Here is a 17,139-nt window from a genome sequence, read left to right on the forward strand (position 1 = left end):
TAAACTTGTTGGGTGTTCACTTTGTTGACCTAAGTATATAAACATTATATTTGGCCGACTAAAGCAGAGTGAATATTAAGAGAAAGTGAGGCGTGAGCTGCTGTGTTTTCTTTCTCTGGTTTATGCGTCTTGTGGCTTCTTGTGGTTGCTGTGTGGCTGAGTTTGCTCTCTGAGTTCGATGTGCGGTGTCTCTACGGTGAAGTCAGGTGCTCTTTGACTTTGTATTGTCGTGTATTTGCTTGTATATTGCTTTGATGTACAGTGAGAGATCTGTGTGTTTGTATACTGTAAATCGAACTTGATATTAGTGGATTTGACTAGAGGAACACCTCTGCCTTGGATGTAGGATTTCGTTTACGAGATCTGAACCAAGTAAATCGTGTTATTCTATTTTTTCCTATTTTCCGCGTTTATATTGTTCAGATCGGATTATCTTTGGGTTCGGAAATATAAATCTATAACACTTTTCTTATTTTATCTTCCAAAACCCCTTCAATTCCTTCCTTTATCTTCACAAAACAAAAGAAAATAGCTTGAAGAATGTTGGCTGCTAGAATGGACAGGAAGATGATGGAAAAGCCTTGAAGTTTCTTTGTTTTGTCTTTTTTTTCTCTTTATATATATCTAAATCTATATAATACAACTTTATATTTTTTTCCATATATATATATATTTAAAACTGGAAATATCTTAAAACAAGGTCAAAAAACATAAATGTCCTTGGAACGTATCTGAGGATATTACATTCAGTTTGACTATTGCCCATACATGGTGATGCATTCTACCTATCAAAAACTCAAAATACGACCAAAAACCAAATAATTCATCTAGAATTTGCCACATACATGTAATGTGTTAGAATATATTAAGTTTATAAATATAAAGATTAAAATCTATATTATATAAAATTAATTCAATTATATTAAACTTTAATTTATCATATTTATATATCATTTACTTATATTTTATATAAATATGAAGACTAAAACACATATTAAATAAAATTAAATTAATTTATATTAAAATATATTCTACCACACTAATATATTAATCTTCCATATTATACTCGCTAGGGGTGGGACTGTAGCGTCCCAGCACAATTATACCACTCTCATCATACATTACAATGATTATTTCCGAATCTAATTCGTGATGTTGCATTAACAATTATTAAAATTAATTGAAACCAAAGAAAAGGAAGTTTGAATTCGAGTATAAAGGTATATAGGTTAGGGCTTTCTTGATCCTATGAGAAAAGCGAAACTTGTTCGTATAACACAGCATTAGGGCACATTGAGCTGTGTCCTATCTGTTGAATTTGTAAAAGAAGAATGGAGTTTGGGGTGTCAGACCAGCTTTTAGGCTTCTTTGTTCCGATTATATGTAGTTGGGTATATTCGGGGTTGCATACGGTGGTTGGTTCTTTTGATAAGCTCCAAAATTATAGGTTGCACCTTAGACAGGATGAAGATCAGAAGAATTTGGTATCCAAATTCGATGTTGTCAAAGGCGTTCTCATCTAGCAATTTATTCAGGCTATTGTTGCTATTCTCTTGTTTTCGGTTAGTCTTTTCTCTTTTCTTTTTTTTTAATTTATTTTTTAATGCTTTATAGGTCAAATATGTTCTTTTTTATGATGTTTGTTCATTCTGTTCTTGATTTCTATGTTTAGTGATTCAATAAGTTGTTCTGAGTTGACTTTCAAGTATATGATGCTCGATCATAGGACTTTATTGTGTTTTTATGTTTCTCTGATTTTATTGTTTTTTCTTTATTTCTTAAGCCTAAATTTTTCGTTTTCAAGTGTTAACGGAGTTTTAAGTTGGTGAATATATGGAAAAAATTTGTAATTATATTGTCCTGCAATATTATTTCCAGCTTCCTAGGTAGATTTATCGTGCTTGTTACTCTATTTTTTCTCCTTTCTGGCTAAAAGGATAAATAGCTTGGTAATGAGCAACCCTGTGATAGTTCTTTTTGAAGATTTTTGAAGGAATGCTCTGATGTTGGAACATAGTTGCCTGATGATGTGAACAACATGTTTGGTTGGTGGCGAATTATTGTGTTGAATTGTGTACCGCACTTCAAGTAAATTATAGATTTTAAATGTGCAGATTAGTGCTAGTATTTCTTTTGGCTTAGCAGTTATGAAATTGTACTGGTCAATATTTGGAAGGAGTCCATTGCTCGAGTATAGGCCATAAATGCTTTAATCAACTTATTTAATATTTTTTATACAATCTTAAGATATATACTAAATTTTATATGGCATAAAATAGGGATAGAACACTTATGGAAACTATATTTGTTAGACTGCAGCGAATATATGAGTTGATATTTAGCAAAAGAATTTTGTTCTTAATTTTTGTATCATGGAGTAGTGGGTTAAGCCGTGTAGCTTTATTCAAAATCCCTCTACCTCAATTTCCACTTTCACAGATTGTTTTCTCTAAGTTATGATGAATTTTATTGATTCCTAAGTATCTGATTGGTTGGTATTACAGTGATCAATTCATGGCTGTTTTTGTTCAGTATCATAGACTGCTACTGGTTGTGTCTAATTATTCTCACTGTTATGTTCTGTTTTGTTGCTCACCTTTATCATCTTTCTTTTGTTGTGGTTGTTCCTTTGATTTTGTTATATGTTGAGACAATAATTGGATAATATTTTGGACTGCATAGATGCTGTTTTGTTACTGTTTGCTCTACAACATTTATGCTGAAACTAGATGATTTTACTAATCTGTAATGGAATTTTGTTCTGCATAGTTAACAGGAAGTGATGCCGACGCTTCTGCTAATCAATAGTCTTCTCTATCTGCTTTAGCTAGACAACTTTAACAGCAATGCTGGTTATGGATACTAGGCAATATTTTATGCATGGATACATGCACCACATTCAATTTTTCTATTGACATATCCATTCTCTAAATCACCGACTTCTTGTCCCCTATGCATATGGTGCTCTCTATAATCACCCAATTGAGAGGCTTCTTAATGACACAATTGGAGGAGCTTTATCTTTTCTCTTCTCTGGTATGTCTCCTTAAGTCTCCATCTTTTTCTTCTCCTTTGCTACAATCAAAACAGTAAATGACCACTGTGGATTATGGCTTCCTGGAAACCTCTTCCAATTCTTCTTCAAAAATAATACTATGTATTATGATGTGCACCATCAGCTTTATGGTAGCAAATACAACTGTCCTCAACCATTCTTTGTAATGTGGGACAGAATTCTTAGGACCTATATGCCTTATTCACTTGAGAAGAGAGCAGGTGAGACCTATTAAAGATCAGAAAAAGAATTGATTGTTAAGTTTAGGACAATTAGTTATGTACAACTAGTATTTGATTCTTTTTGCATATTGATGAGCCACACCATTGTGTTTTTTTTGGTATATACATATACTGCTGTGCTTTATTCTCATCATTTTTGTTTATATGAGTTTATAATAAAGCTCAAACTGAATATATGTTGTGTAGAGTTCCCAATTTGGGTGTTACATAGTTAGATGCACCTAACTGGCAATTTTTTTAAGCAACTTTGCTACTTGAGTTGTGGTATTGGATCAGAGGCTTGTCAGGACTGCAGCCGTCGCGTTCAACCATGCTTGTTTCATTCATATTCTTCCTTGTATCAAGCTTCATTTATCTTCCAGACTAAACCAATAAACAGGAAATATAATGGGCCTTGCTCTTCAAGAAATTATCTTATTGGAGTACTTAATCACTTTGCTCGGAGTTATTAGGGACTGTCATTGCTGTACATGTTATATCTTTGTTCTGACTGTTCCCATTCCCTATATGAAATGGTGATCCATACCTGTATTAGGCATCATTGTCAGATTCCAGAAATTTCCAACTACAAACTCATCACTTGACTAAGATAATATGTGCCCACTTAGTTGCGGTAGATTTACCATTATTGCAATTCTAGAGGGGGACCATCAAGTTCCCCTTAATCTTTAATCAGGAGTCAACATATTCTAGACATTTTTGGGTTATGAATATGATCGCTGGTCCTTCTCTATGGATAGGCCTTTTTAAAGCTTTACTAACTCCTACTGTTTGAGGGCTCTTTTGTCTTCACCGTGTGTCCAATGTGCGATTCCTCTCGCAAGTTACTATTCAATTCTTTAGCATTAAACATTCTCTGTTCCACGTGTTCCGACCCTTAGCTATGGGCTTATACCATCTCCATTATTGGTAAGGATAGATTTGATCTAAGTTGTTAAGTTTAGATTGATATTTGGCTCGAATAAGAGGAGGTCAAGCAGTGGTAACCCTAGTTTGACGCAATCAAGTCATTAGACATTTACTAGCAAGTTCATCTTCTTTGACAAATTTTCATCTCTTTTGACGACTTTTTATTTTCTTCAGTAACTTTTCTTTCTTGGGTGCTTTTTTATCTTCTCTAATAACCTTTATTTTTCTTTGGTGATTTTTCTTATTTTTCATCTTTAGCAGCTTTTTCAATAAACTCATTACTAATCAACTGAGCTGAGCTCGATTTCAAATTAACTATTATAGATTTAAGTCAAGCTCGATCGTTCTCTTATTTGAGTTTAGCTTAATTCAAATCTATTCCTAATCATTGGCATGTACTACCAAAATTTCATCTCCATTTGAATGTCAATCGATCTTCTACTTCTAACTAGAAATAAGTTTCTTCCTTCAATAATTATGTCTTTTGTCTTAGATATTATTGCTGCAATTATGATACATCTACCTTCACGTCTTTATCCTATTATTCACTTGGCTGTCCCCAGCTCATTAAACAAATGGTAGGAAGAGAAATTTCTCTTTGAAAAGCCCTTCTCATTAATGATTTGGTCCACTTCAAAGGATTGGGATGGGCACCTATTAAAGGACATGATGCTTTGACTACAATCTATTAAACTACAAAGATAAATAAGCACCCAAATTGCAACTTAATTAACAATCCATATTACAATTTAAATTTGCCTTTTTTCCAGTAATCTTATCAAGCAATCTTATCCTTTCAGCTTCTCCTGAACATTTTTGATAATGGATTTTAACTTAGGGCATGGTAAATTTCGTTAAATGATCCAACACCTTAAAATTGCACAAACTAATAAGTGCACCAAACTGGCATGAACATTTTATTCCCTAAGGACTTTTTGGATCTTGTAATTATTGAAGGACTTTAAGGTTATCTTTGCTTTAACTAGGTAGACTGCTATCTTTCCTTACACCTGGAAGTCACCTGTTACTTGGAAGACGACTCGTTAGGAGTAACTTAAGATGTTCATTGATCAAGCTTCCATCTCCTTCGCTAATGGCAATCTTGTAAGAGAAATCACTCATTAGAAGAGATCACGTGGGAAAGAGAGGCAAAAATAAAATAGAAGTATCCCTAAGTCTTTAAGGTATCCATTAATTTTAGGAATGAAATTATTTGAGGAGGAGAAATTGTATTGCCCCGTACTATTATTATTATTATTTAAATAGGATAAATTTTATATTGATATAAGAGATGTGTTAGGATTTAAATTTTAATAAGGGCAAGGTGAATTTGAATTTGGCAAAAGTTTTAAATAAATTAGGGATCAGAATAAGGAATTAACTCACCAATATTTCTCATTAATTGGAGATTAACTATGATAACATTTTAAAGCTTTTTGAATTTTCATCCAACCTACCAAGAAAACTAAAAAGAAAAACGAGAGATTATCATTACTACCTTAAGAGGAAAAAAAAAAAAAACACTGCTGAGTAAGAATTTAATGTAGTAAAAAAGTATTGCTGGAAGTATTGTAAGGTAAGTCTCAATATTTAAATATTTGTGTATGAATATGATTTATGATTCGAGAATTAAAGTATTTTTTTAGAATTACAATTCAATTTTACTGTTAGAGAATATAACATTTCCTATTTTACATTGTATACTCTTTGCTCCATTATATATTAACATATTAATATGTAAAATAAATAAAATAAATATATTATTTTTACTACATTAAAATATTAAGTCGTATACTCTTTGCTCCATAGAATTGGTGATCCCTACAGACGTGATATTAGCTGGGCAATAATATCATATAGTACTTATTACTTTCATTGAATATTATGAATGCTACTAAGACATTAGTATAGATTAACAGTTAGTGAATTGTTTTTCAAACGTTACTAATTACGATAAATCATATGGATACTATAATGTAGTTAATGATTTATCGTATAATTGTATTAATGTACAGAGTAATCATTTGTCCTGAGATATCATGTTCAAATCCGATATAGATGTGTATGGATCGTATGGTGTATAAATCTATAACTAGTTATGTCTCGTAAGATAAAGCCAAGTTGGTCATACTTTGTTCATATATGAAGACAAGTGATGGTCAAGAGAGGATCTATTGACTCGTAGTTATTGGATTTGAAATATCCACTAACTTAGTAATTATTTATATGAACATCAATAAATATTAGAAACTAAATCTCTAGTCAGAGTCTAATATAAGCTATACAAAAGATGTTTGTGATGATCCGTTTCAAATATATCGATTAACGATTCGATGAAATATCGAGATTAGGGTTTTGACAAACCATGAATTTATACTCGATCAAGATTTGACCACAAAAAATTCTTACCTACACGAATCATATAATCAAAAATAGGTTAGATGGAGTGTGCCTTCATTGTGATTTAGACACTATGGCTCATTGCTAGATATTTATCATGGTCATTGAGTCTCCAAACATACTTCTCAGTTCATCAAAAAATAACTCATGGTTACGCCACGATGAACTTAGATAGTCACACAAATTAACAAAATGTTTCAAAAAGACAAAGAATTGATTATCTGGAGATGGCTAGCACCTTCCAAGGGTAATAAAGGTAACATTATGTATAAAGTATTACATGGATTTGAAAGATTACATTTAAGGGCTAATGTGTTCATGAGATAAAACTTGAGTGGCTAATGTATATATTAGATATACATGCATAGCTATTATGTAAATTAAGATATTGATACGGTGGCAATCAAAATTATGCAAGTGAAATTTGGTCCACTATTATATAAAGCAAGTTTTAGTTCATTTTACTCATATGAACTCATTTTGCTAAAAATTTTTATGTCACTTCTTTCTCTCTCTATATATTTAGCCAAGGGCTAAAATTGGCTTGGTTTGGTGTAAAGTTTAGAGGTATCACACTTGTGTTGCTCCATTCAATCATCTCCATAAAAAAAAAGAAGCTTGAAGAAGGTAAAGTCTAATCTTTTTTCCATGAGTTTAATGCCCATTGTTTCTACATTTGTCATATAACTTCGGTTGCATGTTTATGTGCATGCATTGCCATTTCCATCATCATTTTATTCCAAATTTTTCACCTAGATTAGTTAGACTTAAAATTCCATAAAAGAAATAAAATTAAAAAAAGCTCTTATTCACCCTTTATCGGAGTATATCTAGCCATATAGTTTTTTAGGAAGTACAAGCGTAACTTTCTAGATATGATTATCAAGGTTAATGCTAACCACACTATCTCTAGGCACCTTATTTCTACATTAAGCAAGTGTTTACCGATTTAGTAAGAAATACCTGGATGGCTTAAGTTAATCCTAGGGTGGGTGAATGAGATTTATCGAATTTTAACAACAAATTATAATTATCAAACATGGATAATTAAAACACAATGAAACAATCAAATACATGTAAAAATAAAGAGAAAGGGCAAGAGAATGTTATGAATTTATAGTGATTTGAAATTTTTTGAACCAAGCGTCTTATTTAACACTTTTAGACAAATCTCATATTTATAAAATACGAAAGAGATAATGAGTTTGTATGTGCATCCCATAACACTTGAGGAGGCTAAGCAAAGATTGATTAAATAGTCTATAAACTTTTTAAGCTATTAAAATACATTTTGGGTTACAAAATCTAAAAACAAAACTATAATAAACAGTCTAAAATTGGATAATATTTTAACAATGGGTTGGACCATTGGACCATGAATGTTACAAATGGTATCAGAGTCACTTCGTATATTTTAAATGATGGTGAGGAAAACCTTAATAAGGGTGTTAAGTCCTATAAAAAAGGTGAATGTTACACTATTAAACAAATCTCACATTGATAAAACATGAAAAAAATGTTGGGTTTGTATATGTGTTGAATCTTCCTCACAAGTGCATGAATCTTCAAGTAATATAATAGATATCGATCCTATATAGATTGTGAAACTAACTAATAATTTATTTCAAGGTGTATATTAGCTCATGAGGTTGTAAATAATAGATGAATGCAACTACCATTACTTGCTAAAATTGTTAAACTAAATATACAATTAAAATAATAGATGAAATATGATCAAAACACTACTACTATAGTAAAGACTTTTAGGACTTCGAGTTTACCAATAACATTGCATAGATAATAAGACTACTAAAATAATCATGATGTAATTGTCGGTTGGATATCTCATATTAACCTAGTTACCCTTACGAAGTTGAGTAAGTGTGCAGATATTAAACGGGTCGTTACTTTCGTGATCACTTGGATAACAACTACCCATTACGTCTTGTGATTCTAATCACTTTACAACAAATTGACCTTTCCCTAGTATCAGTTTTCCAACTTCAATAAATGCATGTATTAATCAAACATTTACATTTTGATAGTTTATGTGAGTTTACTAACATGTGAAGAGACGGGTCTTATCTTTATCATAAGCAAGGAATAACCATTCATTAAATCAAAACACAACGATTTATAAAAATATAGAATAATCTACTATAAACTTTTTGGGATAATCGATTTCCCCTTAGTTACAAAAATAAAAGAAAATTTAGCCACTTATACTAAGAATAGGCATGCAATAATAAATATATAAAATCTTTGTAATTAGAGTAAAGAGATAAAAAGATTGTATCTAGATGTATATGTGTGCTCTAGGCGTCTGGTTGTCGCTATTGCTTGTTATTGTGCGTTGAAATTTGTACTTCTAATGGCTCACCGAATATAAATAATGGTTTGCTCAAAACCTTTATTGTGAATTCTGGAAGGAGAGAGTATGTCTCTAATGAGTTGAGTGGCTTTATGTATGTTCTTTCTCCTCATGTGATCACAATTTTTGGATTCTTTTCATGATTCTTTTTAACGTCAAATCTACTTTTTTCCTAATCCATTGATGTCAATAGGTCCTGATTTCTTTCATTTTCCTTTCTTTTGTGTTCGTCTTTTTCTAATGCGATCAAAAAACCTCTGTAAATTTTTCTACTTCTACATTCTTTTTTCACAACTTTTTCTGTGATTTTTGCTTTATTTTCCTACAAATGAAAACATAATAGTTAAATAAAATATTTAGGAACATTATTATTATTATTTAATTAAAACTCTAACTATATTTATTACTAAAATACAGATTTTTACACCTCTAGACATTGTATGCAGATTTTAAATGCAACAAATTCCCCTAAACTTAAGCCTTTTCTTATCCTCAAGCAAATTCAAAATTTGAAACACAAGGAGAATATGTAGACTTCGTAGCTTCTGGTTCCCTTAAACTCAGGTATTTATGCAACCAATGAAAATATGAATTTTAGAAGATTTTCTCGTAAAGACCTAGGTCTTCCAACACTCGATCACAACTTGGCCATCTACTTGATTGTTTAAATCAATTCAAGAATTTTCCTTCACATAACCTTCATATCTAGTTCTGTTGCACTTCAATCGAGCATATGTACACCTTGTTCCCCATTATAACCTCTATGAATTATTGCAATCCCGACCCTATAGGCAAGATAGTACTCTTAATATCCACTAATGTAGGTCTTATATGTTCGAGAAATCAGTTAGGTTTTTCTTATGGTTGTAATATGGTGTGAGGGTGTTTGGTTTGGAATGAACTCTATAGATGATGATTTTCTCAAACACAGTTGTTTTCCCTCTAGTCTTGGTTATCCTATTTAGTTGTCAATGTGTAAACTTATGGTCTTGGCGTTTATCTCTATAGACCTCAATCATCATATTATCTATGTCTTGGTAAATTCTAAGTCAATCGACAAACATACAATCTTAAACAATTCATTTATTATCTAAAGACATTAATTAACTGACTACATCATACCCTATTGACGAGTGTGCGTAGGTCATACCCTTGAGTAAGCCTATAATTTTATAAATCTATATTAATGGGCACTTCTCAGCACCTCAACAATCCATAATTCTATTTTAAAAATTATTCAAAATCAATCATGTGCAACCATTTATAGTTTAGTCATTGACATACATTCTTCCTTTATGTACGACCATGTGCTCAACTATGTACGAGCATACTTAATCAAAATTTTTTGTAAGCTCATGTTCAAGGCTTCATGGGCATACAGGCATGAAGTATTGATGCAAGGGTGTGCCTCCTTTAAGTGCAAAATTGTGCATGTTATTATTTACTATTCATTGTCTTCTTTTTCTAAGCCTAAGGTTTTCATCTTTATCTCAGTCATGTACAACAGTATGCACTTTGGTTGATAGGCATACATGACACCGTAAAATCACTTTCAAGCTTTGGACGATCATGCATTATTGTCATGTCCATTCATAGGGAATTCAAGTTTTCACGGAACATGTACATAAGTGTGCACATGATAGTACATAAGCGTATACCCATTCAAAATCAAGATTTTCTATGTCTATGCATGACTATGACCAAGCATGGTACAATCGTGCATGGCATTTTGGAAAATTTTCTTAGTCCATTCTTGGTTGAAATTCCTTAATTTTCTAAGTTTCAAATCTATTATCAACGTGTGTATAATTAAAGCAAACAAAAACACAAGTTTCTACAATTCTCATATCAACGCTAACCCACTACCCACATCCAGATTGCATGTTATCATAATCCGTTCAATTATATGACACAAATCAAAATCTTATCATTCAAAGACACTTATCAACATTTAGTGCAAAACCCAAGAGGGATAAACTCCTACTTGGTTTTCCTAAGGGAAAATCTTGTCATTAATCTCTCTGTCTCAAAAACTTTTTTCTCTAAAGCCTCAGTCATGTCAAAATCTATCATCGGTGTTGTGTGAAGATTCTTCTCGCTCTAAGATTCTTGGTTGGCTAAGGTTTTCTATAAGAAGCAAAAGCAATATATAATTTTTTCCCTAATTCTCCTCTCTTATAGAATAAGTTCTTATATAGGACTTTGCTAAAACACAGGTAACAGTCATGCATCCTAAGGATGCATAGGTGTACATTCATCAATCATGCCAACATGGCAACTTATGTGGGTTATTTGTGTGGCGAATGTGCACTCAACATGCATGATTATACCTTAAGCCAAAATCACAATCCAATTTCGAATTTAACCTTAGTCAATTTAGATTTGAAAGCAAGTCTAAGAAAAGGACTAAAATGCCCTTAAAATGCACCTAAGGCTATTAAAAATAACCTTCAACATGTGAGCAATTTGAATTCAACAATTTTTATAACAATTAAATTAACACAAATCATATTTAAATTAAACAAAAAAAAAAGCATGTTTCAATGACCATTCTAAGGATCTAAAACTATTAATGTGATCAAAACATGTAAATTTCACCCATAACAATTATTATATGTATAACAAGGCACTTTGTGGCTCTAATACCATTGTAGGTTTTTGTGATCCCTATCCTATCATACATGGTAGCAAAAATATGCATAAAAATAAAATTTTTGATCACAAAAACCCTAAACCCAATATCTAGAGGTGTTATACATATAATAAAGGGAGTTTATTTAACCATATTTGCATTTAAAGGCTCCTTCAATTTGAGATCCACCCTAAATTTGTGTCGAATTCTTCCACACCTTCGTGCAAAATAGAAAGGCCTCTAATCATCCACACAAAAATAACCATGAACATACAATCATGTGAAAAGGTGTTTAAAACTCTTACAATTGTTAGATTATATATTTTGTTGAATATGTGATTAGATGGTTGAGAGATTCATTTATGTATTTTTGGAGTAGGCAACTAAGGAGAGGAATTCTAAAGGTTTATGAAAAGAGTCTTAATTTATATTAGACATTTCATAACCTTAATACACATCTTCATATAGTCCACCTCATGAGTTAGGTTAACTGAACTTTTGCCTAATCCTTTAATATATATTAATTGAGTTTATTAATGTCTTTAATATTTATCCCTAAATATTAAGACATATTATCAGAGATTTAGGTTCATCATCTTCAGGATAACCCTAGGTGGTTCACTCTTTATGCATTTAGACCATAATCCAACTTCCAATAATTACATTCTAGCCCTTAAACTATTAAATTATTACCATTTGACCTCTAATGTATTAATCATATACATTCATGTCCAACAATGAACAAAACATCTATCATAATATGATTGCATCCATATTTATTTATCAATAAAGCTCTTAATCATAATGTTCGGGTGTGATTCACTTTAAATGTAATTAACCCAAAACTTTTTAATCATGACTATCAACCCTTGTAGTGTGTAACCCATAAGTTTTATATCGTGTTGGTAGTGAATAAATTTATAATTAATCTGTAGTTAATAAGCCATTTATTCAAAACTATAATTGGTCTCTAGCAAGACATCATGGTTATCCAACTAATAAATAATCAGTGAAAAACTAATACTAACATTTCAATAGTATAATTATCATGTGTTCAAATCTTTTCATTAACTGATATTTCATCAAGATTGATGCACATTAATAATGTCTACTCAAATTATCTTCGATATTAATACTTGTTTAATCAAACAATAATCATGTTAATATTGAATCGAGGACTAACTCGTTCCTACTATGGGTATAGATTTTGGTGCATTATCACAACCAAGCAGCATATTGAGATATATGTTCTCATACTTAAGAGTGATGAATCTTTTAATTCATTGTAGTCTCACTACTCTTCTCAACGTAACTTGCAACCACTATCATATTAATAGACCTCTAAAAAAGACTACATTAGACAAGTGTCAAAATAGGCCAACTAACATACGAAATATTCTAGTGATCTTAAGTTTAAAGATCATATATACCACCATCTACTAGATGATCTATTTTATAGACATAAGAGTTATCATCTATATGGATACTTTTTAATGGGTTAATTTAGTGGGTATGCAATTAACAAGAACTCATGTGTTGCACCATGTTACACCAATAATTTCGACATATGAGATCTGTTACCACCTTTTTGATAGCATTGTTTAATATTATGATAATCTTACCAAATTATGTGTGTCTTAGATTAAGTTACACTAAAGTTACGAACATTTTTAGAATGACCATCATATATGCGTATAAGGTCCTCACAATCAAGCTACACATTGATTCTTTTGTCATTCTACCAACTTAAGGATATTTATCCAAGCATACGTGTGAACATATATGCACTTACAAAAAATGGGTGTTAGGGTTTAGAGTTTTGATTATGACTTTTTATAGATTTATATTATTAAGAAGATTGGTTATTGAGCACCAACTTAAACAATGGGTTCCTCTGCCACTTGATCACTTATAGTCTTCTTAGTTCTTCTTCCACGAGCCATTCAACCAACTACTCGGAAGTTGATGACCACAATTATGTTATTAAGTGTTTGAGTTTACTATTCGACTGTGTACTAGTATAATATTGAAAATGTCATTACTAAGCATCAAAGTAATACTTTATTTATAGGATAAGGGAAAGGGTTATTCAATTAATTACTCAGTTAGATGTTAAAATCTTACTGCTATGGAAAGTGAAAAATTATGTGCTGCCAATTTGGTATGAGTTTAATTCCTTTCGAATCGTGGATGAAGACATTATTAAAAGTGATCTCATGTTAATAGGAAAATATCGTTCCCGCTCTTTAGATATTAGGTCTTCTATTCACGTTGTGCCATAGATTTGCGTACATATGTCGTGGCTGATTGTCATATTCAATTTATATAACTAGTTGCTATGTACTAACTAATCACATCTTCATTGTTACCTTGGTGAGTTTGAATAAGGTGGAGTCTAATTATATGACAAGTAAACAAATATGGACCAGCTTATTTATTAAGTGGTTACAGAATTAATTGATTGAAGCAGCCTACATTCTCCATGCGGATAATGGTTTGGTCATGTCCAATGAGTGTCATTGTAATCAACATTCTTTGCTTGAAGGTTTGTTGCTAATGCAGAATGCGATTGAAAGGCTCCTTTATCCAACTATAAATTATTGCAGCGGAGAAAATTTTAATTTTGATTTTTGACATAACGAACAAGCATGTCCTTTCTTCTTTGAAAACTTGTTTCCGGGGTACTTTGTTTCTGTGCTTTCGCATTGAGAATTCTTCCCAAGACAAAGAGGTGTCAAAGGGCTGCATGCAATTTGGCAATGGTCCATAGAGGATAGAAACAATCGAACCCTAAGAAAATATAAACCAACATAGAGCTATTTTTGCTTCTTATTGGTCCTACATGTGGTACGTCCTCGCATAAACTAAATATATACAAAAGCTCCACAATGAAAACGACAACTTTGAAGAATCCAGCCCTCTTAGCCTTTGAAAAACGTTTCTTATGGTCCTCAACACACATATTGCTAAAGATATGAGACCAAAAGCTAGACTTTTAGCCCCCTTTAAATGCCACAAAAAGCTTAAGCAACTTGCTCTAATAAATCAGACAAGGAGTTTATCAGTATCTAACAATTTACAGCCTCAGTTTCAAGGATTTGTAAGTTTAAGCAAAAGCATTTTAATGAGAAAGTAGTTTTACAGATGGGAGAATGGAAAGGTGGTTTCTGAAAACTATGAAGTCTTTATTAAAATCATAATATGTAACAGTAGAATTTCAAGAAACAGACGATTCACAACTAATTCTTTTCATCCAACATGGTTAAAAAACGGAATTGAACTGGAACTGAGTCTAATCACTGAATGTACAAGAGATGCGAAGAACGTGGCGAGATGGATCTTGGAAGTGAGTGGGCGCGCATGGCAGCTGCAGCAAGAGCATGTTGCCTTTGTCTGGAATCAAAACCTTCAAGCTTAGTCTCAGCTTGAAGCCTCGTCACAGCCGCAGGTACTGGTGCAAATGAATCAGACATTCGACGAATTCTGGGCTCATAATTATTGTTTGCCTTCTGATTTAGACTTGTCAAATGTGCATCTTCTGCAACTCTAACAACCTTCTCATTCTTACAACCCAACAAAATACTTCCGGGACGTCTGCCCTTTGGCAACTCAGCTACAGTACTTCTATTTTTAGCAACATTTGAAAACGTTTTCACAGGACTTGCTCTTACCTCTTCACAATCTGACATGACAGAGAAATCTGCTGCGCTGGCAGTGACTACACTCCATTCTATGCTGGCCTCGCTTGGAGCATAAGCAGTTGGAGTGATACATTCTGATGTAGCATCTGATACTTGCCTTGCAAGAAAAGGATTGACTTTGCCTTTCCCTGTGAGGCTCTCTATTTCAAACAAGTCTGAACTTGCATCACTCTCAGTTTCAAAGCATTTATCATCCGGACTTGTTGCTGTAAATTCAATTTCCTCTCGTCTTGGACTTGAATCCCCCCTGGAAAACATCGTCACCTTCCTTTCGATGGTTAAAGACTTGTTTTTCTTTTCAATCATAGGGCAACTAAACACCTCTGCTGATTTCCTTTGCTCTTCTTCTTCAACTTCTTGAGAATGTATTTTAATGGTCTCAGAATTCATACTTGGCAAACTAAAACTGTTTTCTTTTACTGCAGTTTTTCTCATGGGTTCTGTAGTGTTTATTGTTTTGGCTTGAACTGTACCGTTGTCAGCACTTCTTTTGAAAATGGTTTGACCCCCATATTCAGTGGTATCAACTGAATCTTTATCAGAACAAGAACGTTTACATCTGAGACAAGCGAAAAAACTCTTCCCTTGTAGCTTGTTTGTCTTCTTCGAACATGGATTAGGATTAGGATTAGGAATATCATGCTTCAGAACACTCTGCAATAACGCGTTTTGGCTGTTCCAACTTGATTCAGAACGAATGCTTGGAGTTCCAGCAGCCTGAACTCTTGGTTTCACTAGAGTTTGATCAGTTCGTTCTTGATCTTTCAAGTACTGCTGATAGTTTCTTGCACCAACTTTGACAATTCTTGGACTGTCATCCATTGCTCCGTTGAAGTATTTCTCAGCACTAAATACTCCAATCTCTCCATCTTCTTGTCCTTTTCTTTCTAAGCAAAGATTCTTGTCTTGCCCACCCATTATGGGGTTCGACGCTGCAAGTTGACGAACAAAACTCTCTTCATTGCTGTTCAAGTATGAAGAGAACGAAGCAGCACGAAGCTCGTTATTGTTATTTCTATCGGGCAGTGTTTGTGAGAGGCTAGTGTGACCGTTTGATGTTATGGTAATCATAGCCATGGAGTTATTTCGCAGTTTTTGTTGCACAAAAACTTAAAAGGAGTGTAGTGAAAACACTAAACTACAAAAAGATCAAAAAATGAAAAAGACCCAACAGTTGCAATTTTACAAGCAAAGAGAACAAATTCTTAAGTACGAGCTAGCTAGTTTCTTTTAGGGACAACTAGAATTTGTTAAAGAGGCATAGGTCGTCCCTGAGGCTCCCCAACTGAAAGAAACCTAACATGCAGAAGCTCGAAGTAATGAATGGCTGAAATTAGATTTCTAAGAAAGAAGAAATAAGAAATGGATTGAAAGGCAGTTGTGAATTGAGAGGGTATTAGGCTGGTAGGTTTAGTGAGAAAATAGTTGTACAAGTAGGCCCTTATGCTTGTGGCCTAATTGAATTCCAATAAAACACTAATACTGCTACAAATTTCTTGACATTATCAGGCAGCAGGTACCCCTTATATATCATCAGAGTTAATTTGCATAACAGTAGGTATTCTGCCTTATTTGTTTTACATATGATATGATGTCATATTGCTTGAATTTTCAGTTACAATGACACATTAATCAATAGATTGGTGACGGTTTTATCAATGCTAATTTGGTTCAAATCATAAAGCTAGGTTAAATCGTTTGAAAATTATAATTTATATTGGTTTATATAACGGTTTGATTTAAGTTGATAAATTTAAAAAAAAATAATTTATATTTTTTTTTTTACTTTTTAAATGGTTTTCAAACTAAATCAAATTATAAACTGTAAT

The 17,139-nt window shown here is 32.4% G+C and overlaps 1 protein-coding gene and 1 pseudogene across 1 annotated transcript; one reads left to right on the forward strand and one right to left on the reverse strand.

Annotated features, from left to right (window-relative positions):
* Positions 1 to 1,071: 1,071 nt before the first annotated feature.
* On the forward strand, positions 1,072 to 3,706 carry LOC123215786 (annotated as a pseudogene).
* Positions 3,707 to 14,632: 10,926 nt separating this feature from the next.
* Positions 14,633 to 16,790, reverse strand: LOC123215817 (protein PHYTOCHROME KINASE SUBSTRATE 1-like). Its single transcript, XM_044636065.1, has one exon. The coding sequence runs from the start codon at positions 16,385 to 16,387 to the stop codon at positions 14,906 to 14,908; it is 1,482 nt and encodes a 493-aa protein (XP_044492000.1). The 5' UTR covers positions 16,388 to 16,790; the 3' UTR covers positions 14,633 to 14,905.
* Between the last annotated feature and the right edge of the window lie 349 nt (positions 16,791 to 17,139).

Source organism: Mangifera indica, chromosome 5 (genome assembly GCF_011075055.1).
Source record: "Mangifera indica cultivar Alphonso chromosome 5, CATAS_Mindica_2.1, whole genome shotgun sequence".
Taxonomy (NCBI): Eukaryota; Viridiplantae; Streptophyta; class Magnoliopsida; order Sapindales; family Anacardiaceae; genus Mangifera; species Mangifera indica.

Bases quoted from the DNA above. Each gene is read 5' to 3' on its own strand.
- LOC123215817 (XM_044636065.1), bottom strand. From the start codon at position 16,387: ATGGCTATGATTACCATAACATCAAACGGTCACACTAGCCTCTCACAA.